We start from the raw sequence: 27,984 nt of genomic DNA, 5'->3' as shown, positions 1-27,984 counted from the left end.
TTTATTTGTTTGCTTATTCTAAAAAAACAAAAGGCGAGTGTGGTTGGACGGTAAGGGTAGGAGTACTACATACCCTTAACAGCGCAAGATGGGCAATTTTATGACACTCGTACATCTCACGTTTCTCTTTTTCTGAGCGTACCCTTTACGGCAATGTCTTCATCTTTAAATTTCAATGACGGTTTTTGGCGGGATTTGCGGGTGGCGGCGCCCCTGCAGTTAATAAACAATCGGTGATCGGTGTGCCACCATATTGACAACCTCCGCCAATCAAAACATTTTATTTCCCAGTTCTTACCGCCAACTGAACGGTCGAATATGCCCGTGCTGTTCGCATCGTTGGATTTTTTCTTCTTTCGCTACACTTCTCGGAGTAAAAGAAATGTGCAGTGTGACCGCGGTATTTCGGTTCGTATTTGGAAGTCGTTGAGTGGTGGGCTTCAATAGCGTACAATCGATCAACAGACATCGTTCGTATCTGTGAACCACACGGTAATTTCAGGATACAATGAACGGATCCACAATAAACGAACCATCGTGAGACAAGATAAAATTCAGTTATTTTCACGGTAATATAAAACTTATTCCGTGATACTCTTGGGAATTTTCTACGGACATCGAGGCTGGGCTGATCTTCACGATCCAGCTCGAGTAAGTAGCATGACTGAAATTAATCCTGCTTATTACTGACATTGAACTTTTTAAATTATTCTATTTCAACTTATGCTAAAAAGTGCTATACGATAAATTTTCGTGAACCCACAACAGGGAACTCCTAATTATAGGCAATTCAGCGTAGTCATCTTAGCCGCTGCAAACTTCGCATCAGTCGCGTGCTAACAAATGAACAGCGAAATATCCATATCTATAAGACGACTTTATCGTGACCAGAAGTTGGATATACAGGAACACTTTATCAGGTTATGATCAATGATTTTTTATTAATATTTATGCGTTTCGGTCGGGCCGCAGCCGAGCTTCGATGGGCTACGTACAAAATTTTTTTTCAAATCTACAAAAGAACGCATCATTGACCTGACGAAACATATTCTTGTAGATACGTATACGAACAGCTCAAGGTACTATATAATACATCCTGCGTTGTTGGAACGAACAATTGACTTACCAATAGATATATTTCATATCCTCTTACTGATATTTCGATGTACCGACATGAATGTTTGACATTCTCTTACCGACAAAAATTTCCTATCCAACCGACTTCTCTCTCCACTCTTATTGTGTCTTTATAAGATCTTCAAATTCAATTCGTTACATCCTGCAGGGTAAAAAGTTTGAATACGTAGATATCCTGCGTTAAATATTGACTCTGCTATATTTCCATAAATGTATATTTGTATCTACATATCTTACACGCACAGTTTGACCTCGGTAATTCATGTTCTTATACATATACCCGTACCTGCTGTCATTATTTACATTTGGGTTCGCACGCTTCGGGCGATTATTCGAGCACAGAAGCGTCGATGAATACATATGTTCTCGATACGTATCGTATAACTTAGAATTATACATTTTTTAGAGATTACAAATCCGCGAAAGAGGATTTGACAAATTTTTTTTTTTTTTACCAATTGATATAGTTTGAAAAAGCGTACGTGCAGTGAACCGATCAGATAAATTGGAAAATTGAAAAGGATTGATTCTGATGCAGAATCAATTTCTTTCATTGTACAATTATTAATATGAACGCAGACGAAAATGAAGAGCTTTATCCCCATCCCATTGATCATCAAAATGACTTAAATTACATCATTTCGCTTAACAACTATACATCATTTGTATTCCAAATGCTTGGAAAGTCACGATTTTCACCAATTCGTTTTACATCGAGTTGTGCTCATCGTTGGCATGTACAAAATAATATAACCAAAGAACATAAACGTTGATACTGTAGACCCCGAGATACAGAAGAAATGTTAGAGTAATAAAAAATTTAACTTTAATTTGACTGTTGAATACCCTAGCCAAATACGTTGCTTACATACTAAAGGACGATAATATTCTTTGGCATGTACATAACTGGCCGCAGTAGTTAACGTATAAGTTAAGAAATAAGGGTGGACAAAAGAAAGGAAGCTAAAAACATAACACATCTCCAAAGCATCACCAGCAGTCTTTCGTTTTGCTCCAGAAATCTTCGAGATGGTTGTAAACCTTGACGCTCGGATCGTTGTAATTGAGGGCTTCGCATAGCCGGCAATAATGCCGAGACGTGCTCTGAAAGTATCCGTGCTCATTGAGTACATCGAATTGGTTCCGCCAGGCGTGAAACTTTGAATATTCTTGGTCGTTGGTGTCCAGGTACAAGAGATAATCGGCTAGGGTAGCCGGATTGGCAAAATCGTCAACGTGTATGTAAGATTTCGGTGGTAACAATTGCCTGCAGTTTTCCCTCGACGCCCCCATGATCACGGGTACCGCATGCTTATGGTATCCGTGCCAGAATGGTTTCTCCGTAAGGTACTCCCTGCAGTTAGAATTCTCAAAGGCGAGGTAAAACTTGTAGTCGTCCAGGGCTTCGCAGTCCTTGGTAAAGTGTCCCGGGCAGCTTTTCGTATCACCTTTAAGACAGCGACCATAAGCGTCCATCCTCTCGGCCAGTGCCACTTTCAACCTGGCTGCGTAATCCCATCGTTTGTTGCTCCCGCCGCAGTTGCTTCCCATTATCGCCACCAGCTTGGTCTTGGCTTTCGTGTACTTCTGGGTATCGGTGCTCGAGTTTCGCTGGATCATCATCACCGTACGGCCGTAAGGCACGGGGACGTCGCTGTCCATCCGATAGCTCATGGACCAGTTGAACAAACCGTTGTAACTCGAGATACTCTGGCCACCGGCTAGGAAGGTGTGCAGGGGTGATTCGTCGGTGAGGAAAACCCAGCGTTGCTTCATCCTTTTCTCCGGATTAACTTTATCCGGCAAATCCTTTACCCCCGTCGTCTTGTGGAGGTGGATGAGCACCGCGTCAGCTTCTTCGACGTCACCCGAGTCGTAACTTAGTCGACAATTATTTACCGAACAATCTTCCCACGGCGATGATCTGTTGTGCGGAGTGTACATACGACGTCGTTAGCGCTATTGTGATCGTAGTCACGCTTGTTTATTGTACATACGGAGCGTCGTAGAGAAGAGGAAGAACTTTGTGTTTAACCCTGACTTGCCACCCAGGGGGTGTAGACCACCCCAGGCTGTATTTTCCTTAAATTCAAACCCTTGGTATTGAAAAATAAAACCAATTGTGAATGCTTTTGTAAAAATAGCCGTTTCTGTATTTCATCTTTTTTTAGTACACTTGAATTTAATTTCTGACTATACTAACTACTCGATCCTTCGAAGTAGACTTTCAATATGTTCTAAAAAAAACTTTTACAATCAAGTAAAAAATGTTCGATAGTTTATTTTTTGTAAAAATTTTTGTCGCTTTCTTAGCAAGTGGGTGATTCTACAGAAGTGTGGCAAGTAAGGGTTAAAAAAAAAACTAGATAATAATGACTTACGCATCGTTGGTGAAATGCTTGAGGTGTCTTCTCTCTAGGAACGGTCCGTGCTTCCATACGACTATCAGATACTCCTTTGCAGGATCTTTAGGGACGTTTTTTACCTCGCTGATATCGCCGACGGATAGCAATCGTTTACCAAGGGCGGACATACTGTGAACCTGAATGATTATACAGATGCTCACATTATGAGGATGATGTCGTTAAGGTTACTTACCAATGCACGTTTAAGAAAAATGCTTACTTTGCACCTTTGGTAATATCTGAAATTTCGCAAACTATCACGAAGAAGAGAATATACTCTTTTATTTTGAAACCCCGACGACTTCAAAGTCATTCTAAAATTACGTAATAATGATTTATTTCCTGATGTTTCGTTACGTCAACGTTGCTAACTTCAGCCTCGTTTTACATTGGGATGGTCCTTGATCTCCGACATGCACATGTATATAATGACGAAAAAACAGTGTGTGAATTATTTGAAACTTTTCGCATGATCGGAGAGGGTGCTGAAATCGATTTAAAAAAAAATACCCAATTTTCGTTTAAGAAAGCAGAAAACTATTAGTCAATTCATTTTTGTTGAATAATCTCCATTTTCGCCTATGACAGAAGAAAAAACTATCGTTTAATTCATTTTCTTTTCCATTTTTTACTCGATAATAACAAAAAAAAAAAACAAATATAAAAAATTTCATTTGTCCCCTAGTTTGACAAATTAAAAGTATTTTAAAACCCACCGCGCTGTAAATTTTCCTCCCCGTCTATTTTCTAACCTATGAATTACGTACGATACGTTTCAACGTTTATACCTGTTGTAATGTGACAAGAACACCGTGAAATACATTTTCACAACCAATCGAGATGAATTGAACTACAGCTCACTTCGTTTTTTGCTCTAAAATTGAGGCTGCTTAAACAAATAATTTTTTTCGTCAATTTCAAGACGATTTTGGCAACCTTTCCAACAAAGCCAAAAATCTGCAACAATTCACAAACTATTTTTTCGTCATCGTCAATTTTATAGATTCCAGGGTCGGTGAAGAGTATATGTTAGAAATTAACGATCACCCTGATTTACGTACACGGTACGACGTTACGGTCGGACAACGTGTTCGAAAAGCGAATTGTTTCGTGAAAAGAAAAACATGAACTATAACGAGATAACGAATTCCTCCACCATCATCCTTAGGAGTTATGCAACCTTATACGTGCAACAAATCAAGTCATCTTTACACGTACGTACATTTATATGTACCTATATACACACACACATATATATACATATATACGTACACATATTTATATAAATATGTAGAAAAACGTTCACGTGGATCGCACAACGCCATTTTGCATTGTAAGTGTGCCACGGATACAACGAGTATGCGATAATTGTATTTACCTGGTCGGCGGACAGGTTCCTCCAGTTAACAGGTATCGGTTTCGTCTCAAATTCGTATCCTCGACTTTCGATCGGCGGTCCATGAAGCCGATCGTACCTCTCGACGTTCACGTTATAATTGTCGTATAATTTGACGATACGGTTTCCCGCGCCGCGAAGGACGACGCTTAATGAATAAAATCCGAACATGCTAACCGCTGTTAGAATAATTAAGGTCGGCAGATGCCTCGGTAAACGGATCATAATTAAATCACTTTGTTATAAATACGTTAAACACAAGTGTCACCGCTGCACGTGGCGGATATAGTCGATTAATTTTAACGCGGGCTGCTGCGTTCGTTTTTTTTTTTTTGTTTCTTTTTTTTTTTTTCGTCTTCCTTCCTTCGATGTAGAAAACCGCAGCACGGTAACAGGGCGGAACGGAAGTGAAAAATTGATCTCTCAGCATATACGTGGATGCAGGCGAGCAGACCGATTGCCTCTTTATCTAAACTACGAACACGTAATAGACACAACGGTGAACAGGCTCTCTGTGTGTTTCTATATATCGCGGGCTGAAAAATTAACGCCAATAATAACGCCGCAGTATGCAGACCGAGCTCTCGTATACGTAGCACAGCACACATTTCAATACACACACACACACACACACACACACGCACACACGCGCATTCCATTTTCTATGCGCACAGAAGTGTTAGTAATACGTTGCACGTTTCACCGGGTTGCGATAACTTATAGATAAGTAATATGTATACGTATGTGTGTGTGTGTGTGTGTGTGTGTGTATATATATACATGTTTAAAACGGCGCGCTCGCTTCTCTGTTTGGTAGCGGTTTTTTTTTTTTTTTTTTTTTCTTCTTATTCCTTTTTGTCTCTGCATGGCGAGAACGAAGCAAAGAAATCCAGAGCTGATGTACGACTCGTCACCGAAACACGTGGCAGCATTTTTACATGCATGAGATACGAAAGAAACGGAAAAAAAAAAAAAAAAAAAAAACGCGAATTTTCCGCCGTATCGTTTTTTTCTTTCTTTTTTTTTTTACTTCAACTTTCTCTCGTTTCTGTTTCGGTTGAATAAATGACAAGAAGAAGAGGAAGAAAAAAAAAAAAAAAGAAACAGACAAACAAATCGCCAAACTGCTAATTGACCGAATAAAACAAAAACTTTTCGTCGCATGCGGGTGAAAGGTGAGGCTTTCTGTGGCAGTTTGTCGGGACGATAATATAACGATAAGATACGCGCATGCGCTGTTCGGAGATTGCGACAACTCGTAGATAAGTAATGTGTGAGCAAGTCTACCAACTGTCAACAAATCAACGAGACGTTGTAAAATCGACTTGTCAGAAATTTTTACCTCTTGCAGTATTTGATAAGATTGAAAGGTTCGCAAAGTTTGAACTTTCCACGGCTTAACCGTTCGCCAGAAACGTCAATGAAATTTTATCGTTTCCACATGATTTAGGTTCAAATGCGAATTGCTTTCGTATCGTTATCGGTATGAAAAAGTTATGAGAATATATGTATAAAACGAACGTGTGTGTCTTTTTCTTTCACAATTGCTCAACTTTCGTCCCTGGGTAGAAGAAATCGCCACTTTTCATTCGCTTGTTGTGAAAAAAAAAAAAAAAAAAAACTATCGCGCGTGTTACTCAAGCGCAAACTTCACACTCGTCGCAACGGTAAACTTTCGTCCCTTGATCCGTAACCGAGTCAATATACTTTTTTGTAATCGATAAAGTCAAAGACGTATGATAACGTATCACTTTTAAAATCGTTACTAATAAAAATTTTAAGCGAAAATCGGTCTGTATAGCCAACTATAAATTATGAATACGTAACACGTGTTACGTGTAAACCTTTCTCTTGACAACTCGAACATATTCTTCACACGCCGCTGTACGACGTATGAGAGATTCGAAAATCGATTTGCGCTCAAGTTTGAACGAATTATCCAAACATCTCACTTATTTTTAAATTACAAATAATCGTACACGATGTATGTGAAAAATACTGACGAATAGACGATTATTATACATATTGTAATATGTGTATAATATTAATTCAATGGCACTATGTTATTTAATATTCTGGACATTCTAGTGACAGTTTACATTATAATATTTATATTATATAATATATTAACGAATTTTCTCTTACAATAATAATATGATTAATATACATGCATATATGTATATACATATACACACACATATATATATATATATACATGTATATAACTTGTCTCGTGGTTAAATTTACGTTTCTTCACTTATGTATATATATATATATATAATATATATTCCACCAACAATTATACCTAGATAATTTAATATATTATCATTCGGGGAAACGAATTTAAATTATTCTTCTCGTATGTATTTAACACGTCAATCAGCAGCGGTACTTCGTTATAATATACCTACTTGCTTGTCTCGATCTATAACCTATATCGTCAATGACTAGTAACACTTTACAAAACTATATACACTAAAGCTCCGCTATATCAGCTACCACGTGTATGAGTAAGTTCCGTGTGTGTGTCTCTTTTCCACTTACGATTGTGCGTATGCAGAGTGTAAATGACGCTGTACCGCATACCGTGCGGGTCGCTAAAGCGAAATAAACTTGTTTTTCGCAAAACGGCGGGAACGAAATGCAACGTGAAAAATTTTAGATACCAAGTATTAGGCATGGTAAAAATACCGCGTGATTACAATATTTTTCGGGAGGGAATTTAAATCTCGATCTTGTGCCAAGTTCCAGCTAACGATGTTACGACTAATTCGTCTTACCTGCAATAACAATAACAACGATAATTATTATGACAATAATAATATTTAATCATTGTCGTATTTTATATCCACCGACGTACAAATCAATGGACCAATCGATCGATCAGATTTCAAGTGAAAAAACTTGCTATTACAACATTTCTCGCCTGTTAACTTGCGTAATGTGAAATGATGATAAAGATTTATGCTTGTAGATGTATAAACAATTTTTTACGGACAGTTAACGTCCATCAAATCAGAGCTTAGATGCAGCAAAGATGGAACACAGACACAGGCATAATGTATCGCATGTGCGAAAAGCATGCAACTTGTCGTATATTTTGCAATGTCGCTTTGCATATATTTAATTTGATATTTTTTTTCCGTTTTGCTCTACGTTTCGTCGTTTCGCTCATTTATGCGACGTTACAAGGGATTTTTGGACTTTAATCGAAATCGTTTTCATTTTTGCCATTCGTGATCTTCTTCGTCACTATCGTTATCGTTATCATTGTTGTTGTTGTTATTGTTACAATCGAACTGAGAAGTTACACTTTCGTACATGCGAAAAAAACAAGATTCACTTCTACCGTACGTATAATTGTTTCTTTTTTTAAAAAAGATTTTCAAACTTTGATACTACCGATGATCGGATTATCGACAATTGCTCGATCGAACGAAATCTTTCCAGCTTACAAGTTTCTTCGTTATAAAATAAAAGAGGAAAGTGAACGTTGAGCAGCGAATGAGTCGATAAATTAACGATAACTGTGAAAAAATAATTCCAAATAAAAAGCAAAACTAAAACCTGCATTTTTATCTTAAACATTATATATTTTGATATTGTTCGTAGACTGCATGATAAAAACGCGACGTATATTCATTCACCTGTAATATGCTGAACGTTCCCTCGTCTCTACGTATGTGTGTGTGTGTGTGTATTTATACGTATAGCGTTATACATTGCTGCGATATATACTTCTAAACTTCAATAAATAATGGTACATTATCAAATATTTATGCGGTGTGACTATACATACATTCATTGTCATTATTGTTTATCTATGTATATACGTAATATGCATATGTAGTGTATGTATTATAATATTCGTATTACTATTCAAATAATTATATAGATATTCAGCTTCAGAAATTCATATATTATTATTATTAGGCCTCGCATTTTCTATAATCGTTTCACATATTATGTGTAACTGATTTACACACATGGTATCAGTGTATACCTATATACACTAATATATATATTCCATGAGATCTCGATCAAGATTCTACGGTCAATGTGTCGGATTCGTTTTATAATTTTTTTTATGGAAGTATATGACGAATAACGCAAAAGAAATTTTTTTTCACAATTTTTCGACCCAGCGTATCTGAGGGATGATTGAAAAACTTGTAAAAAATAAACCCACTTTGTAGAAAGTGACAAAATTCAGTAGAATCTCACCAAATGTGAGGAAAAATTTTTCACACCTGTTAGAAGATTGAGATTTCATAACTTTAAAAGATGAATAAGAAAATTGATTGAAAGAAAATTTTTGACACAAGAATGAACGTAAAAGCTCGTTGTAATATGGGCCGAATAATGTCTGTTCAGATCGATGTTATAATGAGATTTTACGTTCATTCTTGTATCAGAAAGGCAAACCAATATTACAAAAAATTTGGTTTTTTTTTTTTCAAATCGTTCTTGTTATTTATCCTTCGAAGTTATGAAATCACCGTCTACTAACAGATGTCAAAAAATTTGTTACAGTTTGTAATATATTTCTGAATTGCTTCAGGTTTTACCAAGTGGATTTTACCTATTTCTTCCAAGTTTTTAAATCGTACTTCAGACACGCCGGGTGGTAAAATTGTGAAAAAAATTGCGATCGCGTTTTTCTTCACGTATACTTCCGTAGAAAAAAATCGTAAAGCCAATCCGAGACACGGACGTAGAATCTTGATCGAGATGTCACGGAATGCCCGATACATATAACACTACAACATATTTTCAATTTTTTTCATAAACGAATTAATCAATGCCTCGTACAATGTATAATGTTAGGTATAATTTATAGCTGGCAGCTTGTAACGTTGAATTATGCTCATTTATAGACTCACTTTCCTAACTAACAGCTATCTTTCACCTTATCCATTTTAAAATTTTCCCTTTAATTTTCATATTTTTCTAACAAAGTTTCACCGTCGTACAGGGTTTGATATCAGCATTTCGTCCGCGTATGCTTACAAATAGGTAGTAGTAGTAGTAGTAGTAGTAGTAGTAGTAGTAGTAGTAGTAGGTATACATATATACTTATATCGTCGGCTATATATTATAATCGTGTTATACTATGTTAAATTACCGCACCTTGCCTACAATGCATAATTGTATAATCAACAAATTCATGCAGGTATTACAGAATATGCCGTTCATCTTTACGATAACATTTAACGAACAGCTATAATATATCTCATCAAGCGCCACAAAAATATGTTTTTTTACAGAAAACTCCAGCCTCGATACAATAACAACTATAGTACATACATAATATTAAAGAGTTGACTGGATACATATATATATACATATATATTGTTTTTCAAATACATGTATATATATATATATATTCTACGTCGTTGTTAACATATTTACAACGTATTATATCCTCGTGTATAAATTTCACATTTTTCGAGAATTACAATATAGCTGCTGAGATTTCGGAAAATATCGGTTAATGTGCAAAATTAATAATAATTGGTTGTAGTAATAATAATAATAATAATAATAATAATAATAATGATAATAATGATAACAACGATAACAACAACGATAACAACAACAACAACAACAACAACAACAACAATAATAATAATGATGATGATGACGATGATGATGATGATGCCGTTGCGCTCGTCAAATCCAACAAAGTTTCATCAAACAATTATATTTAATAACGTATTATGATTTTATCGTACAACGCGTATTATGTGTGTGTGTGTGTGTGTAATATTAGTATGACATACCAATTTCATTGTATTTTATTATCATATGCACCGCGTTTTACGAACAAACAAATCGAACGAATCAAAGACTACCATTATTCATAACTATGATACGTGCCGTCGTATAACGCTGCGCAATTGAACTCTTATTAGATTATCGAAATTCATCTCTGAGGGCGTGTTTAATGATAATGATAAATAATAAACGTGATAATAATAATAACAGTAACAACAACAACAACAATAGTAATAATAATAATAATAATAAAAATAATAATACCGGTAATATGTACGCTTTGGTATAGATAAAAATCAAGATATACGGCCGTTTGTAGTATACAAATAAGTAATAAGTATCGAGTACGTAATTAATGCAATAACAGCAGTGGTTATAATTAATTAATTAATTGTTATTCACTTGTCTCCCTCTCTCTTTTTTTCTAAACCGACGCGACGTTTCTTACACAACTATACGTGTATGTGTACAAATTTAACGTAACGTCGTATATATATACGTTAATTAAAGACAATTGTCGGGTGTAAAACTCAAGTGTCCGTGATACATTTTTATTCATACGTGCAATGCAACGCATTTCGTTACTGAGAGCGAAACCAGCTTCACCCTTTCCTAAGTATACCTATGCATATACATATATATATATATGTGTGTGTGTGCATGCGTATATTTATATACACGTATTATATGCGGTATTTTAAAATCAGCACGTTATACATATAAACGCGTACACCGTGCATGTCCGTTTGTTTATACGTATTACCGGCATATTCATACGCTACACATGTGATAGAACGATGACAAATATATGTATGTATATATATATAATAATAATAATAAAAAAAACAACAACAACAACAATAATAATAATAATATTACAGTGGAACTCGTTTACGATCGAAGGTACGCGGCCGAGAATTATGAGAATTAGAATTTACGGATTACCCTCACCTGTCGCCTTTTGCGCATGCTCTACGCATTGCGCATTATAGTTGGCGCATTGAAAAGACGAACTTCCCATCCGAATTAGGGAGAGTGGAATTTGAATAGTTCGAATTTACAGGAGTTCTACCGAAGGGAAAGAAAAGAAGGAAAAAAAAAATTATATCAGCCAACGAGGTCCGAAGATTCGGTGAAATTGAAAATACAGACGTGTAAAAATGTTTGGATGGTAAAGGAGAAGAAAGAAAAATTAAAGAATTGAAGATTAGTTTCATTGCGAAGGAATAAAGGTGCGGCTTTCGAAGATTCGTGTATAATATAATCATGCGATACATGCCGAATATACATTTAGCGGAGTATAATAACATGTATATAAATATAGGTATGTGTATTTGAATTTAATTAGAGGCGATACGTTTGAAAGATTGAAAGTTTTTTACGATGAAAGCTTGCGTCGTAAAGGGCTCCAGGCTCTGGGGCAGTCGCAGTTCCAGGATGCCCCATTATACATACATATTAATATGTATCGACTACATAAGTGACAAACGTTTATGATATTGTGTATACGTACAAACATATATATATATATATATATGTGTGTGTGTGTGTGTGTGTGTGTGTGTGTGTGTGTGTGTGTATATACATTCAGCGAATAACGATACAATATACGCGCTATTGTCAGATATAACGAACTAATATTACGCGTACACATTTTGAATAATATATCATGTGTGTATTATACTCCATATTAACAGGGTTATTCTCGTTTATTTTTTTTTTTTTCTTTTATTCAGTTTTCCGTAGTTTTCATCTTTTTTTCTTCTTTTGCTCCCTCTTTGTCATCCTCGTTAAATCGCACATGCGGGTTTCGTTGAAACAGCCTATACTATGTGCCCAACGACTATAGTAAATTTAGTATATTTTTCTATCTATGCATAACGTGGTACAAAGACGCGTGACGCGCAATAAAACCCGACATGCGCCGATACGATTTTAACTAAGCTTATATAATATACACATATATATGTATATATATATATATATATTGTACCATCCTACCGTATTTAAATATACGCTACGTTCGTATAGTTGTTGTTATTTTTTTTTTTTTTTTTTTGTTGTTGTTTATCTCAGGTATTACACAGGTAATACGTTATACAATTTCAGATACATTGCATAATATAATGTATAACATACGATTTTCATTGTAGTATAGTTTTAGCAATTAATGAGTCATAGTTTGGTTAGATATGATATAACGAATTATCTACCCGAAGACACATGCATATATATGTAAGATCGTGTGATACAGGTGTAGGTAATAGGCGTAGAATAGGTATAACGGTATGCGATATAATAAGTTAGGGTGCAATAAGCGTAACGGTGACAGAAAAAAAAAAAAAAAACATGGTAACAACAGTATCGACAATAAATAATAATGGCAATTCGGAAATTAACGTATTTAATCATACATTATATTCTCATCTAACAATAAGTATAATATAATAAACGTAGGCCGAAGTTTCGTGTATTGTTGCAACGAATGCGTTGATTTCAGCATTATAATGTAACGATCGTGTTACAAGTATACAAGTACATATGTCTATAATACGGAATTTCAGTTAAATATGATAATTATACTTCTATGCGGCATGTGTAATATCGGCACCAGATGTCGCGTTCGATTTTCGTCGTTCGCGAATTCGCACGAAACGCGTGTTGAAAATGTACGAGAAACGAAAAAAAAAAACAAATAAAATAACTCGATTAATTACAACGAAAAGGAAAAAAGACTTAGACATTAATTCGATAATCTTAATAATAGTAATAAGAATAATAATAATAGACGATAAAGAATTTTTCGACGAGCAGCTGAGACAACAGACTGAAGTCAATGTGAATATAAAATTTAACGTGTTTAATTTAATATTAATAAACTCATGCCGATACGCGTAATGAAATTATATGATAAACGCGCGTGCGTTTTCAGCGTATTTCTTAAATTTTACCAAGAGGGAAAAGTAGGGAATCGCGCGATCCGAAGGGGAGGTCATAGGGCTCAAAATTGACAGGCACCCACGGAGCGCACCTTCGCAATAATAATGTTTAAAAAACAATTAACATTCAAGTTCGAAAGCGTGTAGTTGTTACGTTTACATGGAACAAATGTGTTTATATACGTGTATATATATATACACACACATATCTATATATATACATATATATACATACATGTTTATATAATATTATATAGTTTTATAATTAGATATTTAGCCCTGCGGTGGGAAACTTTAATTATATGTGTATATACATATATATTTATACACATATATAACATGCAGAGAAATAACGCGCGTCGTCTAAATAGAATTCTCAAAAGGGCTTCTAAACGCACGATTGTTGGTAGAATTTTATTATTCTCGTTCTATCAACGTAGAAATTTTCACATCGTCTTAACTTCTACCCTTTTCTTTGGGACAAAAAATTGTGCAAACGCCTTCCTATGCATACTACGTTATATCGCGTATTGCAATCGCATACATATATATATATATATATACAATATATATATGTGTGTGTGCGTATAGTAATCGATATTTCACACTTATCGATCAAAGTCTCGCGTCGATCCAATTTTTCAAATTTTCGATACGAAAGATACGCGTGTGCGTTTTGCGTGTGACTTAATTATCATATACCTCAGATACGAAAAAAGCGGGAGAAATAATAAAAAAAAAAAAAAAAACCGTAATGGAATTATTACCGCGGGATTTTTTCTTTTCGTCGGGTTCGTCTCCCGTTTTTTTTTCCTTTTTCCTTTTTTTTTTTAATTTTTCCCATACTTTTCGTACGTACTGTGTGTTATAAGTATCGAATACACGGTATACGTTATAGGCGACGAAGTATTGTTATTTTTTTTTCACCTCTTAATTGTACACGATTATAACGATTAGCTTATTTCTACTACTAATACATACTGCAACGATAGTCGTCATATACTTATGTATAATTTGTATAATAATCGTATTTTGCGACAAGTAAATCGCTTTGTGTATCATACACAATGATAAGAAACGTGTGCTTATAAAATATTACGATGAATCAATTGCAAGTTATATTGTAACGGGGGAAACGAAGATTTTAACTCCGCAATCGTATAGCATTATAATTTACGTACGTTATGTAATCGCAGCTGTTCTCAAAATATCATCATTATTGTATAAATTCGAACTTGCGAGATTAAGAAGAAATTTCACAAACGTATGCGTGTATACATATACATATATATATATATATATATATATAAATAATATAAATAATAATAATAATAATAATAAAAATACAGGTATTAGTGATTTCAAGGGGAGTAATACACAAAAGAATTTTCACCATGTCTCCGTCATGATTATATTACAAATTACATGCGGCCTTGGCATTATTTTACCGACTTCTTCAGTTTCTTTTCTCTTTTCGTTTATTCATACTCCGCGAAGAAAAATCGATCTCACGAATTTTCACCGACGTCAACCGAGTATAGGTGCGTGTACGAAATTGATAATGATGTAAAGTTGATGAAAAATCATTGAAATGAAATAAAAAACGATGCAATTAGGGAGGGAGGAAGGGAGAAATACGTTCCGTGCACATCGTATAACGTGGGCACTTGAGCTTCTCGATGTGGTTTAAAAGATACACCAGGTATACATCACAGATGATGTACGACTGGTATGTGTTTTTGTGTTTGTGTGTGTGTGTGTGTGTTAAATAACTATACTATAATATTTTATGTAGTTTCAATAATATAGCGAACGCGTCAAATTCGGCATGTCCGCCGAAGATTTATAACTATTCAATAATGTATGTCATGTATTCATATATTAATATACACATGTATGTATATTGTGTATATATATATACATATATATATATATATATATATATTAATACAGAAGATATAGTTACGAATGCCAGAGATTTAAAGATAGCCCAATGTCGAGTAGGTTTTAACGTAGGTAGCATCCACTCGACAATTTTCTCTGGAACATAAAAATTGAAATGTAACCGACGTCTATGGGTATATTGTATAATAGGGTGGTTCATTTTTTAACCATATTCTTTATCAAGGCGCTGCTCGAAAAATTTGTGACAAATATTGAGAAAAAAAATATCTGTAAAACCTAGAGGAGGTAGAAAAATATTTAGAGGTCGCTAATGATCATTGTAATATTTTTTATTTATTTTTATGTCTACACATTACGGGCTTTTGTATATATTACTTTATTTATTTCGTACCATGGTCCAATTAATCGTTCACCAATCAACAGCAAAATATATGCTACTAACAATTTCGCAGATCGATGTTCTCGTCTTTTATCCGAAAGATTAATCGTCTCGGAGAAATTTGGCTAACAGTTTTTGCTAACGAAATAGGAGTGTCGCATTACCTTGATGTTCTGATTTCGTTTTCAGTACTGATTTTTATGAACAATGATTAATTGGACCACGATACGAAAAGAATAAGCTAATGTATATATAAGTACGCAAGGTGTAGACATAAAAATAAATAAAAAATATTACAATAATTGGTAGCGACCTCAAAATATTTTCCTACCTCCATCAGGTTTGACGGAAATATTTTTGTTCACTATTTGTTACAAATTTTTCGAGGAGCATCTTAAAAAAAAAAGGTTGAAAAATGAACCACCCTACTGTATACGTTTACTCTGATGGGATATATAAAACATCTAAATATCGGTATATGTATTTAGGTATAATAGCTAATCAGAATTTACGCCGGGGAGTTTTCTGTGAAACAGTCCTCAGATTCATGGTATCGGAATAACGAAGCAAAATTTTCGCAGTCTGCCAATTCAAACATTAGAAATATACGTTCCTGTCTCTCTGGTACTGCTTGAACGCCATTAAATCATTCGAACATAAACACAACGTCAGTTTTCTTACATCTTCACCGTCACCGAGTTGTGAATTTTCACCGAAAACTCGCCGTTTCAAATTGACGAAATTCCGCAACGCGATAGAGTAAAAATTGATAAAACTCACTCGTCTTCCCACGGGCAAACTTCGTTATCATTATTGTCCTGCTGCTCCATGGGTGTGGGTATAGCTCGAGTAGATTCCTGTGTCTGAGTGTCCGGTTCCCAGACAGGAACAACCTGAGCGTCTTCGGCGAGTTCCTCGCCGTCGATTTCGATCCTGACGTGGGGTGTGGCCGCGTTGTTTCGCGATTCGTTTCCCTCCTCGCGATCCTCGCGATCCTCGCGATCATCCTCAACGACGACGTCATCCTCGACCGTCGAATTCTCCTCCCGAATATCCTTGCAGTCAATATTCACGGCGCCCTGCGTTTCCTCGGCGAGAATCTCGCCGACTATCGAACTGATGCTTATCACCGGCGCCATCGCCGGAACCCCACCGCGAGGGTTGATCGAACCCTCTGAAGTATCAACGACCCCGATCGGCGTCTCCGTCGTCTCCTCGAGCTGCGGTGCTGCGGCCGAATGTGAGAGGTCGAAGGATCGCTGGGGTGAGAAGTACTCGTTCGAGGATGAGACCGAGGCTCGACTCGTATCGGCGAAGGTCACACTGGCCCCTCGAGAACCTCGTGGACACCCGGCAACCTGCTGCTGCTGCTGCTGCTGCTGCTGTTGCTGCTGCAACGTGCAGGACCGGCGCAGACGTTCGGCCGCCTCCGCGACCGCAACGCTAACGTCCGAAGATGAGCTGCCCGAGTCGAACTGCGACGAGTTCTTCCGCGAGGCCCCTCGGGCCTCGGTTAGGGCCTCACCGCCGCCGGCGGCGGTCCCAACCGACGCTGACGACCCCCCTCCCGGATCGCCGGGACGCTCGGAGCTCGGGCCCGGAACTGGACCCGGGGCCGCGTCCCACGGGCAAACGTCGTCTGTAGGGCGAACCACCGCCGCCGATCCCGACACGCCAGCATCCCTGCCAACACGAACTTTATTACATGATTTATAGTTTTCTTTGGTCTGGCGAATAGCGAGCTAAGCACGAGGGCTCCGATTTCTTTTCTTGTTTATACGTAATGTCGTCGGGGGGCAAGTGTAATATTACAAAACGTTGCGGTGTCGCGTACGAGGTTCTACTACATCACGCCGAAGATAAATGCCGATTTGCAAAAGGTTCTTACGCGCGGTCGTCATTTTCATGGTGAAAACGTTCCGGTTAACGGCTTTTTCATATTTACGATACTTATCTTAACAGGCTGAAGCACTTTTTGCAAATCGGCGATTCGCCAACGGCGTTTAGCTTCACCTTCGCACGGTGGTAACCAAACTGTACATTAGCGATGCAACGAATGTAAATTTTTAAAAGTATTTGCAAATGCGAACGTATGTACATTTTTAAATCTGGCGCCATTTCTCTATCGCTAAAAGTCGACGATTGATTGACCGACGGTTACACGGTGCGAGTCGCACCCACACATTAGCGCCGTTTGCATCTTATTCCAAAAATTTTCGAGCTGATCTGAACTCTGCAGATTGTTTGTTTGATTATTTAACGATAAATTGATAACAGAAACAAATAATTTTGAGGCTAGAGTGTGATTCGAACGTGAAGACAAGCTTTCGTAATAAAAGTTCATTATCAAAGTAATGTTTTTTGTCCTATTGTTAGTTGATACTATTTTCACCATTTTTCCAACCAAAATATGAAGTATTCGTTATATCACTACTATACATACCTATAATACTATAATTCATAAGCTACTCGCGGTATCTTTTCTTTTCTTTTCCCTACCACTCTTAAGCAATTCTTGATTTGGGTGTACAGATGGTGTACAGAGTGAATAGCCAACGGTCAATGATCCAATCCGCATGCGCGAATTTTCTAGAGCACAAGCAGTTGTTTTGTCAGGTTGACCAACCGTCATAAGTTCAAACGACAAGTCGCCGCGATGTATGTATCCTCAAACATGTTGGTCAACCTGAAAAAACAACTGCTTTTGGGTTAGAATTTTATCTCATGCGCGTAAAACAATTCGACCGTTAGCTATTCACCCTGTACGTTTCGTAACACGAGTTTTGTTGTACCTCTGAGGGGTGGTTCACTCGAGAAAGTCGCACGAATTCGAGGGTTAAAAATCTGCACATTTCAAATCAAAGGACCTTGAATTATAACTGAAATAAAATTCAGAATTCTCAAAGTTCAGACTGACTGAATAGTCTGGAAATTCTGGAAAGTCTAATGTCCGAACGTTTTGGCCACTCGGAACTTCCGACCTGCTGGAAGTTTTTATCATTCGCGATCACGTATAAACGGTCAGTCTGAACTTCGATCCACTCGGTCGTCAAAATGATACAGAGTACTGCAAATCATGCAACCTAGATAACTGAAGTAATTGGAAATCGTTGGGTTATATAATGACTTGAAATCATTCATTTGATTGCCGAGTGAATGGACCCTCCAGTGTGTTAAATTATACCCAATACTTTTATTATACGGCGAATGCCGATCATGCACTATTAATACTCAATCTCCTCTTTGTTCCAGGAAGATTTCAAACCAGGAGGAGTCATCCTATAACGCCTGCACTTTTTTGCGATCACCGTGAAACGAGCTCAAGGGTATACACACCGAATGTAAGTAGATATATATATATATACACACACACACATGTAGGTATATCTATATATACAGGTATAAATTCTATACACATATGCTGGTATATAAACGTATGTAACGAGAGTGCCAATTGAGGAAGAAAATAGTAAATTCTCACACAGTGTACCAAGATCTCATAATGATCCATATCTCTGAGGAATACGTATACCTACCTACATAATAATGTATGTATAAGAGGAATTACGGAACACGCAGTGCAGCATATGAATATTTAGTAACGAACACGGAAAGTGTAAGATATATAACACGTGTACACACACACACGCACGCACACATACACGCACGCGCGCGCGCACAAAAGGATATTGAGCAAAGAATGTTACAACTTTCTATGGCATATCAGCACCGTGAGCAGTAGATAACGTAATGCGAATATAAACTGCAGCGTCGAATCGAGGAAATTGGATACCTACACAAATTTTGATATCAAAGAAATAGAGTATATGGATAATACATAGTTTATACGTAAAGGGGACTATGATACTTGAACAGCATACAACAGCAACAAAGATGTAAAAATTATTATAGTTTTTAGTATATATATATATAGAGAGATTCAATAGTGTAGGTATAACAATTATACGTATTACAAGATCTGGCGGTGCGTATAACATGACTGGGAGCGCGGACTGCGTAATTAATTAATTTTCATTACATGTATACATCGCTTTTGCACATCACAGGTCGTAATATGTTACAATTATGAGGTCATGTGTAAAAAATCGTCCTGAGATTCTGATCTATACCGCAGTCCGAGCCTCTATAGCGTTATAGGTATATGCACGACAAAAAAATTATATGTGTATACGATAAAGGATGATGCATTTCCAGGGACTTACTGAAAATCATCTGGGTTAGGCCTGGCTGGGATTTTTACGAGACAAGCCAGATCTCCCCTGAAAATACCGAACCGTCAATCAAGCCACCACCCTACGCTTGTCCGTAAAAATGTTCTCAAAATTATATCTCCGGTGCTATATATATATATATATATATTTATTATAATTTTGTGACTAAAATTGACCTAGGACTGAAATGAAAAGCTTAAAAAGCCCCTAAAACAAGGTCGCGAGTGTCTAATTGTAAATCTTGCACGTTTTGATATAGATACCTGTACGGTATGTCGGTGAGATTGGACTGGCTGTGGGAATGCGGTACGCGAGGAGCAGTCGCGATGTCCCTGATCCCGCAAATCGCCAGCTCGTGAGCCGAGCCGGAAAGACTCCGATCGCTTCCACGTCTTCTTCCGGTTCCAGCCGCCCCGCCGCCGCTGGTCTGCTGCTGTTGGTGCTGCTGAAGGCTTCCGGAAGTCGGAACCGAAGTCGAGGAAGCCTTCTTCTTTGCCTGACCGCCGAACCCGAAGAACCTGCGGAGAAGTCACTCGACAGGTTAGATCCGCCTATATGTATACAATTTAGGGTGGTCCTTAAGAAAGTAATTCTTGAACTTCATCCGACGCACCCCCCAAATCGGTTCCACATGTTTCAATGGTGATTCCCTAATTTTTTTCAGATTTTTATCTCAACTCTAACCCGTGTCCCAAAGAGGGTGGATTCCATTCAACCCTTTCAGGGGTGCATCATCGAATCTACTCAACGGATTTAGATGAAATTTGGTATAGGGGGGGGGGGGTTTCTTGGGGTGCTGATCACGAATCTGAACTGAAAATTTGTCAATTCAAAATGGCGAATCCTATACGGTGGAGCCGATTTGGGGAGCGAGTCAGTTGAAATTCAAAAATGACCTTTCAAGGACCATCCTAGCATTCATATTGTCATAGTGTAAGGAGGTAGATGTGCTCGATAGAGGACCAGTTTTCGTACAAGTTCGCGTTTTCCGCTAATCGACGTCACGGCAAGTCATAGTGAGCTTACAGCGCAGGCGCATGCCCGCGTACAAAATACAACATAACTTCAACTGCAACGTTGATAAACGTATAAAAAAACGTGGTGGGTCACGCATCGCGTTGACTCGCATCCAATTGACTCGATGCCAATAAAATATTCAAGAATTCAGACAACGTTTTATGCGTGACGTTCCAATCCATCTCGGATTCTTTTAACAGTTTTGAATTGACTGGATTGTTGTGACGTCGACTAGCGGATCTTTTCTATTGGTTCGTTCGAAGAACTGTGCTGCAGCACATGTAACTCCTCACACTATGCATATTGTCCGAAGAAAAGTGAGCTTGAGTAGAGTGCATAATGTGGTACCTTTTCTTTTGCAGAGGTTGTACTCCGGCGGCCAGAAGCTGCCGATAGTGCTCGGACCGGATGAACCTGGGGTAGCAGTCTTTTTTTAGAAGAAGAGTGTACACGTGTTCCGCGGCAGCGTCGAACGTGAATCTCGTCGGGTTCTTCATCTCCTGCTGTACCTTCTCCATCGTCTTACCGTCGATGTTTATCTCGCACGGTGCTCCGGCGGCAAGGAATTCCCTGTGATTAGGGGAAAAAACAGAGTACGTTTAAGTATTGGTCAAACTACACCCGGTAAGTGTTTTTTCGATATTTTCGTTCCGTAACATGAGAAGTGGAAAATCAAGCTTTTACGAACTCGTAAATTTCGTTGACTTTGACGGGTATTTGGGCCTGAAAACTCCGTCTCAGGTCCTTCACGGCCATCCAGAATCTTATGTTTTCATGACTGTATTCCTTCCTCAGATAATTCGTGAATTCCAGCAACCCTGAAATGTCAGATACAACGTATCGAGATTACAATGGACTGCAACACGAGTTATACCTAATTCTAATTCACTTGACGATAACTATAAATATTATCCTGACACTGCTCACCGGTTGGATCGGACATGACTTCCTCCATTGACAGAGCCCATCTTTTAACTCGTTTTTCCGTCGGTACTTCGACTCTGAAAGGGCACAAAAAATCATTTGAGAAACATCGAAACCCACCGCCTGCACCGTGCACTGTTTCAACATGGGTATACTTTAATGAAATTAACGAGTATCCACTAACAGTGGGCTGTTCAGTTGCCAGAAAATTTGGTCGTCGGTGATCCATGGATTCGAAGGCTGCGGCTGAACGATCATCGGGTCGTACTCCGTGTACGTTTCGAAATGGTTCTTGAGGTTTTCGATGGCGGTTGACATCTTGATCCTCGTTCGCGTCAAGCTGTTTCGGAGCAGCTCCACCTGGGCAGAGTGAAAAACGAATTCTCAACATGTTGGTTAACACTTTTAACGAGCTTTTAAAGCACTCACCTCGCGCTGCAAATCGGCAAGCGTTCGTTTCCGGGGCGGTGGACGCGGAGCACCGGGACGACCGCGTGTCGGCACAGGGACAACCTCAAGGCTGCTGAGGCATCCAGGTGGCGGTCGGTAAACCCTCCAGAAAGCTCTTTCCTGCGAGTCGCTGACTATCTTGTCACCCTTCTTCCTCTCCTTCGACAGTCGAACCTGCAGGATTAAGGAGGGACGGATAAAGACAAAACTTGGATGGAAAATCAAGACCTGTTTCACAATTAGCCGTGGTAATTAATTTCAATTGACATGGGTTATTTCTTGCGCGGGACCTGAGAGTTTTTTTACTCCCCATTTTCTTTCACTTTCTACGTCAAGAAGAGACAGCGCGATTTTTCTTACATTCATCGATACTAAATATGCTCTCACCTGTTCTTCTGCCTGCTGCTGTATCAAGTCCCATTTATTTTGTAAATTCCTTCGTAGACTGTTCAGTGCCTCCTACAGTATAATTATTGATATTAATATTATTCTTAAGAACATCGGTGACATGTGTTGTATATTTGTTTTTAATCAAAGTCTAAAGACTGGTTAGAACTCACGTATAGTGATGGATTTACATACAATTTCGTAGTCCTCGAGTGCGTGCCGTTGCTTGTTTCTTCGGGTTCGTTTTGCAAGGTAAATCGCGTACTCGACGTTATCGGGTGTTCTATGCTGCCATGGCCAGTAGTATGGAGTCTGTATGTGTCAGAGATGAGATTCGCTCAAGTATGCAGAGTTATAAGAAGGAGATGCAATATCGTGGGATACGGAAAAACGTTTTTACTCGAGGATTCAATAAATTGCATAAGTCTCTTAAATCGATGAAAAATGATCTCACTTCATGCCACATGCAGCGGAGTGAATTTTTTTCTCTGCTGTCGCCATTTCTGTACAATTTCTCAATTCCGCAACATTTACAATTTACAGCCAAGTTACAGACAGAGAATAGTTTCACCACAGAAGTTGATAGTGGGAGGAGGGGAATGTAAAAAAACCAACGAAATGTACCTGAAACCTATACAGAGAGCTGTCATCCTTAACAGTCAGAGTCTTGGAGTCGTTCACCGGGAAGAAGTAACCGTACTGGCAAAGTTGATTAGCAATATGGACCGCCTCTACTGTCAACATAACAATATACTTTCATATCTTGGAGGTAACTCAATTTCCGTAATATATCAACTTGCACTCGACAACACATCACTTCATCCACATAACATCTTCTCTCTTGCGTTGCACACTATCACGTGGTGAGGTCAAATGTATCTATGCATGTACATACATACATACATACATGCATACATACATACATACACGGGAATTGCTAAATTACTAAACAACTGCAATACACTTGACAAAACAATTCAGGGAGTGCCGTGCAGGAATTCGAGTTTTCTCAAGTTCCCGGTCTTTATCGTGTCTGCACGATGCATCTCTAGTGTCTTGTTACTGTAGCAATCAGCAACTCCATGCATCGTTCTGCCTGCAGTTGTACGACAGGAAGATGCGATTATTTGCAGCGCCGACAGTGAAATTAAGACGCAAACGTCGAGCCAGAGGGATAAAATGAAACAAACAAATCGCCGGAAAGCGGAATCGGTCCTAGTCATGGCCGAAGTCTGCAAATTGGCCGAAGAAGGAGGTGGATGCGAGATGCTTTCGGAGATGCGGAACAGCAGCGGCTGCAGCAGCACTGCAGGATCGCGACGTGCGTGCGTGGAGAAAAGAAGCGGATGCTCACAGCCATTCCAGCCAGCCTACACGCATTGATGGCGTAGTACGTGTTTCTGTCTTTCGATATTGGTGGTGTTCGTACCTGATTCTTCAATGGCAAGCCGCTCCATCAGCCACTCGACGAGGTCGTAACCTGCAACACGCAGGCATCCTGTAGTGTCCTGGCTCTGTTGGCCGGTTACGCTAACGCCTCGGCGAAGGTAACGGCGACACTCACCCATGAACGCCGACGGGATTGACGTGAGGAATTGCTTCTGGCTGCGCACGGGGACCCCGTTCTCAGGGTCCTGCATCTCCCGCACCAGCCCCTCCATCTGCAGGACAAAACCACGGATAGGGAAGCAATTTATACCCCGGCGCACTGCGACATCACGGGGAAGAGCGCGAGTCGACTTTGGTAGAATCAATTCCACTTTTACAAAGGTTACGAAATGCACCGGTCATGGTCACCGTAGTGCCAGTTATTACTGGTATTTGGATATTCATGGTCACAAATGGTAAGGAGGTGCTTTGATCTACTTACTGAAACACTAATTTACCTACAATAAGGTGTACCAAGTATTCAAAATTTGTGTCCAAGCTCGTTCAGTAACATTCGATATTTCGACCCGCAACCGTCAAGTGTATACAGAATTTTACAATATATGTGACCACAAATGGTAGGTAAACACTATAATTTTCAAATAACAAGGTGTGCTTTAAAGTATCGAAACCGAATGCCAATCAAAGCTTCCCCAAAGTCGTATTTTAGTCCGCATTCTTCAGTATCGACAAACGATGCGCATCTTATACCCTCATGTCAATAAAGGAAAAAAAGTTGTCGCGCGAAAAGTTTGACATGATTGTAGGCAAGGCCTGGAACTCGCGCCGTTTCCCGCGACTCGTGTATCGTCCCTGCAGCGTAAGGACGGGAGCATGGGTTTGTTTGTACCTTGTCAAAGGCACACGGCCTGTGAACGTACGGGTCCTTCTCCTTCTGTTGGTGTGCAGCGGCGGCCTCCATCGCGTTCGAGGCGGCCCTCTGCGTCGCGAGTAGGGCCAGTGAAGACAACGACTGCGGAGGAGGCTGGGGAGCTGGGCCGGAGACGGGTCTACCCGAACTCCATGGGGCTCTGGCCCCATCCCATCACTCCAGTCACCCCCGCACGCCCACTGAAAGAAGAAACGTCACACGTATCCAGCCGTGATTGTACTCGTTATGGTCGCTCGGACATTAACCGGGATCTTGCAAAGGTACGCTGTTTCCATAAGTCTTGATTCCCCCCATGCATAAGCCATTCTTATCGTCGAACGAACGAATGGACTCCGCAGATATCGATTCCGTTACATCCTCACTATGGATAATTCTGTCAAAGTATATTGTACCTAATCAATGAATTTATCAAATCTATTTATTGTCTCTCTTATTGTAGGTCCCCCTTCATTTGAATTCACACTAAGAACCATGCGGCCAAGATCAGCTGAGTTAACAGGATGTTTGATATGCAATCTTGAAACGTATGCGGAAAAATGCGATTAATTCAGCATTTGCACGACTCCCTGGATCATCATTGTCGAGCTATTTCGACAGGAAGAATAATGAAAAACGAATGCTGATCGTTAATGTGGTCAGGTATGAGAAACTATACATGTTCCAGATTAAAATCTATGCCGCGTGTCATACAGGAAGTCAGTATCCGTTATCGAGATAATTTTCATCTACGTACAAATCGAGATGCACAGATGACGTGAGCCCGTTATACCTGAACACGGAAGTATCGCCGTTTAAACGTGGCTTCGTGTCTAGCTTCGATTCATAGCGTGCGTGACCGCGAATCGTGGGAATATCCGTGAGGTTCGCAACCCTGGAATCCTACTGTTTTTCACTAGTGCAGGGAATATACGAAAAAAGTTGGACTGGGAATTTGTGTCAACGTGTTGGTGCAATAATAGAGATACATACTTGTATCTGACGAAATCAAAATTGTCTTCCGTCTTCGCTGCAAAGACCCTGTGAATACTTACAAGTGTACATCATTACCGTCAGTTTTTTGTTCTAAACGCCTTTCTCTCTATATGAATTGCGAGGCATTAATTATCGCACCGATACACATAAGGTGGTTTTAAAATTGATGTTGAGCAAAATAAATTTTACTTCTTCATCGGTGATATTAAGAATTCGGTACAATATCTGGCACAAGCAGTGATCATATTATGCAGCGGAAAAGACAGTTGATCAAGAAACACAGTGTGAGACAAATAAAGGGTCGAGAGATGAATAAGGAGAAGTTTGGGGGAAGATGCAATTTCGGAGACTGAGTGGTATTTGGAATATAGCCTCGATTACCCGACCGACCTGAACTGGATAAGTTCAGATGAATCTGGTGGGGGTGGAAGGCAGTAGCCTGTTCTACCAAAACACGGAAAGCCGCAGATCGTATCCGTCCGCATTCAAGAGCGATGATTTTCCCGCAGCAAGACAGTAAAATCCACAGTATAGTCCGAAGATCAGCTGCACCATTAGAAGACTTTTCTCACGCCTCTGATCGTGCAGTTGCAAAAAATTGATTTTCCTCTCAGCCATGATCAGAGTATATACGTAGTATAGCTCCGGTTCCTCTCGCAAACCCCATTTATACCGCATGCGGATATGTCTGTGAATAGCAGACGAGAGAAAGGAAAGAAATCCAAAGACGTAAACGTCCTTCAAAGTTCGAGGTCAAACTCCGTTCGTACTACGAGGCGAGGTATTCCCTCGAAATATCTCCAACCGCGATTGCAGTTTACACTTTAATCACGAATATTTGTATAATACTCACTTGAAAAGTGAAGGCAGTGAATCTTCATCGGCAAAATTTCGGTGATCAGGACATCGGGCCCGTCGGCCCTCCTCGGTGTTGATAACGCGCCACTTTCCCGAGGGTATAATCGAGGTGTCGAGTTAGTCGGCGAAAAACAGCATAATACTACAATATATACCTGCACTATAACCGTTCCTACGTGCAGACGCGAGCTTGTGCAGCAGGAATACCTGCGTGTGCGTGTGTCTTACGCAGAGAGAAAGAGAGAGAAAGAGAGAGAAAGAAAGAGAGAGAGAGAGAAAGAGAGAGAAAGAGAGAGAGAGTCAGAGTTTCGAAGAAGGCGAAACGAGACGACGGAACGACGAAATCACGCGTGTCCGCGCACCCCTGCGCTGCAGGGTGTAAGGAAGGCTAAAGCCCCGGCATTGCGCGCGCTCTCACAGCTTATATTACGTGCACACGGTGAAGCAACTGGGGGCCGCCTGCAGCAGGGCAAAGGGACAGGAGCAGCTACCGCGAGGCGAAACTCCGCCCTGCGGTGCCTCGTCGGTAAGGAACTAGACTTCGGTCCGGATCTGGCGCGCGTAATCTGGCCCGCGGAATCCGCGGAGCTTCTACGGTGTCTCTCTCGATCACTGATAACGGGACGCGGCGAGTTCCGGACGACCTGGTCTGCGGATGCCGCGGGGTACGGCAAGCGTAGTGTTGACGGGGTTAATTCGCGGCCCTTTATTATACGCGGGTGGCGATTTTCGCGAGGCAGGTTGCGGCCGCCGGAGCAAGAGACATGATGTCGTCGGCCAGCACCCGACGACGTTGATCACCTCCACACGTCACTGATCCGTCGCCCTGGTTCGGGGCTCGTCGGGGACGCTCGGTGGCGAAAGCTCTCCTCCGACTCGGGAGGT

At 39.4% G+C, this 27,984-nt stretch overlaps 2 protein-coding genes and 1 long non-coding RNA gene across 8 annotated transcripts; 1 reads left to right on the top strand and 2 right to left on the bottom strand.

Annotated features, from left to right (window-relative positions):
* The first annotated feature begins 61 nt into the window (after positions 1-61).
* On the top strand, positions 62-20,551 carry LOC124304115 (uncharacterized). Its single transcript, XR_006908062.1, has 3 exons — positions 62-651; positions 19,192-19,280; positions 20,431-20,551. It is a non-coding gene; the product is annotated as an uncharacterized LOC124304115 (long non-coding RNA).
* LOC124304101 (glycoprotein 3-alpha-L-fucosyltransferase A-like) lies at positions 922-5,697 on the bottom strand. Of its 2 annotated transcripts, none has more exons than XM_046762137.1 (3): positions 4,921-5,697; positions 3,519-3,679; positions 922-3,061 (listed from the first exon to the last, which is right to left on the bottom strand). In XM_046762137.1, the coding sequence occupies exons 1-3, from the start codon at positions 5,161-5,163 to the stop codon at positions 2,128-2,130; spliced, it is 1,338 nt and encodes a 445-aa protein (XP_046618093.1). In that variant the 5' UTR covers positions 5,164-5,697; the 3' UTR covers positions 922-2,127. The 2 variants fall into 2 exon arrangements, with proteins under 2 accessions (XP_046618093.1, XP_046618094.1); XM_046762138.1 differs by lacking the exon at positions 4,921-5,697 and adding an exon at positions 3,763-4,156.
* On the bottom strand, positions 12,780-27,948 carry LOC124304097 (regulator of G-protein signaling 11). Of its 5 annotated transcripts, none has more exons than XM_046762129.1 (16): positions 27,095-27,948; positions 25,228-25,448; positions 24,514-24,610; positions 24,379-24,429; positions 23,574-23,683; positions 23,145-23,261; positions 22,950-23,021; positions 22,542-22,736; positions 22,297-22,472; positions 22,116-22,189; positions 21,877-22,006; positions 21,537-21,758; positions 20,435-20,689; positions 20,163-20,219; positions 16,720-17,622; positions 12,780-15,695 (listed from the first exon to the last, which is right to left on the bottom strand). In XM_046762129.1, the coding sequence occupies exons 2-16, from the start codon at positions 25,297-25,299 to the stop codon at positions 15,635-15,637; spliced, it is 2,592 nt and encodes an 863-aa protein (XP_046618085.1). In that variant the 5' UTR covers positions 25,300-25,448; positions 27,095-27,948; the 3' UTR covers positions 12,780-15,634. The 5 variants fall into 5 exon arrangements, with proteins under 5 accessions (XP_046618085.1, XP_046618086.1, XP_046618082.1 ...); XM_046762130.1 differs by having other exon boundaries at positions 23,574-23,680; XM_046762126.1 differs by having other exon boundaries at positions 24,379-24,610.
* Positions 27,949-27,984: the final 36 nt, after the last annotated feature.

The sequence above is a fragment of the Neodiprion virginianus genome, chromosome 4 (assembly GCF_021901495.1).
Source record: "Neodiprion virginianus isolate iyNeoVirg1 chromosome 4, iyNeoVirg1.1, whole genome shotgun sequence".
NCBI classification, from domain to species: Eukaryota; Metazoa; Arthropoda; class Insecta; order Hymenoptera; family Diprionidae; genus Neodiprion; species Neodiprion virginianus.
The sequence above is the reverse complement of the archived record's forward strand: the minus strand, read 5'-3'. Positions and strand labels throughout refer to the sequence as shown.

Bases quoted from the DNA above. Each gene is read 5' to 3' on its own strand.
- LOC124304101 (XM_046762137.1), bottom strand. From the start codon at position 5,163: ATGATCCGTTTACCGAGGCATCTGCCGACCTTAATTATTCTAACAGCG. The intron at 3,680-4,920 runs GTAAATACAATT...ATAATCATTCAG, and splicing joins GGAACCTGTCCGCCGACCAG to GTTCACAGTATGTCCGCCCT. The intron at 3,062-3,518 runs GTAAGTCATTAT...TCCGCACAACAG, and splicing joins AAGCATTTCACCAACGATGC to ATCATCGCCGTGGGAAGATT.
- LOC124304097 (XM_046762126.1), bottom strand. From the start codon at position 25,299: ATGGAGGCCGCCGCTGCACACCAACAGAAGGAGAAGGACCCGTACGTT. The intron at 24,611-25,227 runs GTACAAACAAAC...TTTGTCCTGCAG, and splicing joins GGCCGTGTGCCTTTGACAAG to ATGGAGGGGCTGGTGCGGGA. The intron at 20,690-21,536 runs GTACCACATTAT...ACTTCTCCGCAG, and splicing joins CAACCTCTGCAAAAGAAAAG to GTTCTTCGGGTTCGGCGGTC.